Raw genomic sequence first — 1,998 nt, forward strand, 5'->3', positions numbered from 1 at the left:
AGCTTAGACAACTTTCCCTAGGTCTGAAAATTCATTAGAATACTCAGGGTTCAAATTCTTCTTTATAATTCTAAATAGGCACTTCCCTCCTCCAGTACCCCAGTGACACCGCTTCCTAACTAAAGACTTAGAATTAGCACTCTTGCCCACCTTTGCTAAACGGTGATTTAGCAAATCCAACCTCACGGGACTGCTAGGGGATTAAATGAGAGGCACCAAACACGTTTGCTTTAGCATCAAATATAACAAACACATCGGCCACCAATTGTTACATACTAGCAAAATCACATTCCAACCCACATCACCATTCTAGGTGGATGTTACAGTACCAAGTTGCCAGAAAACAGAGGGCAACCTGTTCTGAGCACAATACCCCATCATCACACACTACCCCTCTTCGTGTCTTGCAGGAATTCAAACCTCCCACTTAGCAGGCTCAGCATGCCAATTTGCTATTGTTCGATCTGTGCACCTACCTCTCCTCTTCTTTGCCAGCGTTGCCTCCACAGGTAAAGGCCCAACCCAGCGCTCTTCATTCTCTTCATCGTTTTCTTGAGTCACTGCTAGCTCTCTCGGGCTGAACTCTGTTTTGTCGGATTCCTCTGTGTCCCGGCGGCGCCTTCCTCTTAGCCGCGAGTCGCTACAACTCTCTGCCGCCATTTTGCCTGAAGCGTCACAAAAGGTGCGACGCACACTTCAGCTACCAATGCCAAAGCAGCGGCGCAGCGTGCTGTCAGCTTTCGAGCGAGTTACGGGATTGGCTGGGATGGACAGGAGCAGATCCAATCAGCGAGCAGCGCGCGCACAAATCCGTCGGCCTGAAGTGCGCAAACTGAGGCAACCTGGGGGCCGTGACTTGTTTCTCCGTGAAGGTAGGTTAAGAGGTGAATAAAGGAGAAGCTTTCACGATTTAAATTTGCGTCTGGGGCTGGTAGTTTACAGGATTTGGAGCACAAGCCCAAAGATGGGACTTATTTCCGAGGAACTAGATTCTTCAGGTCCAGCGGGGCCTTCTGTTGTTTTTTCCGCCTGTCCTGCTACCACAGCCCCTCAGTTCCGCAGTTCACGAAGAAAAACGGGGATCCCGGGGAGGAATTGGAAGAAATTCTTTAACTTGCTGTCTTCCCCGCCACGCTCCAAACTTCTCTTCTCCCTTACCTTTATTTTCTCACACGCTGAGAAAGACGGCGAGTACTTGTTACTGTTTGTGGCGCCCAGGGGCGGGGAAGGGTCATGGGGGTATGGGGGCAGAGACCAACCACCTCAGCTATCCCGCAGTGGCCCGGGGCTGGGCTGACACCCCTTCTCCACGCTGGGATGGGCGGTCTTTTCTTGAAATGACAGAAGCCAGAAGCGTCTATTTTTTGACCCACCCTAACTAGTAAATTTCTTCTTTGCCTTCTAATTCCTTTTTTTTTTTTTTCTGTGCTGAGGACCTAATCCAGAGCCTCTGGCTTACTAGGCAGCGTGCTACCACTAAGCTGTATCTCCAGTCCTAGACTTACTTTTTTAAAAATCGGTACCTGGGAGCGAAATGTAAGGTAGGGCTCACACAAACGTTTATGTAATTTCTTTAAATCTTTTATTTATTTGTGTATTTGGTATTTGGTACAGGGCCTCAATATACAGCTCAGACTCCTTTCTCAGCCTCCCCAGCACTGGGATTATAGGCATGCACCACCATGCCTGGTTTCGGGTATCAGTCAGTGCCTGCCAAGGTGTGGCCACACAGCATGCAGTTCCCAGGATCAAATACAAGTCCTGGGCTTGCCAGACAGGCACTTAGACCTCTGAGTTATCTCCCAGCTACAAACATTAATCTGTAAGATTATTCATAGGAGTGTAATTTTTGAGTCAAAAAGTAATTGCAAAATTTTGATGGTATTACTTATAAGAGAGGCTAAGGCAGGAGGATTGTGAGTTTGAGGGCAGTGTGAGCTACATAAATGAGTTAAAGGCCATCTTGTACTACACAGTGAGACTGCCTCAAAAAAAAAA

The 1,998-nt window shown here is 47.9% G+C and overlaps 2 protein-coding genes across 2 annotated transcripts in view; one reads left to right on the forward strand and one right to left on the reverse strand.

The window, feature by feature from the left end:
* The window catches only part of Ppwd1 (peptidylprolyl isomerase domain and WD repeat containing 1), a 22,847-nt gene extending 22,187 nt beyond the window's left edge, over nt 1-660 (reverse strand). Inside the window, exon 1 of the mRNA XM_004623207.2 lies at nt 477-660. Within this exon, the coding sequence (XP_004623264.1) occupies nt 477-660 (184 nt within the window). The remainder of the gene's footprint in view (nt 1-476) is intronic.
* Nucleotides 661-787: 127 nt separating this feature from the next.
* The window catches only part of LOC101578148 (centromere protein K), a 50,827-nt gene continuing 49,616 nt past the window's right edge, over nt 788-1,998 (forward strand). The window contains exon 1 of the mRNA XM_004623208.2: nt 788-872. The gene's annotated coding sequence lies outside the window, so the exon portion shown is untranslated. The remainder of the gene's footprint in view (nt 873-1,998) is intronic.

This window comes from Octodon degus, unplaced genomic scaffold, assembly GCF_000260255.1.
Source record: "Octodon degus isolate 3935 unplaced genomic scaffold, OctDeg1.0 scaffold00001, whole genome shotgun sequence".
In the NCBI taxonomy this organism is placed as follows: Eukaryota; Metazoa; Chordata; class Mammalia; order Rodentia; family Octodontidae; genus Octodon; species Octodon degus.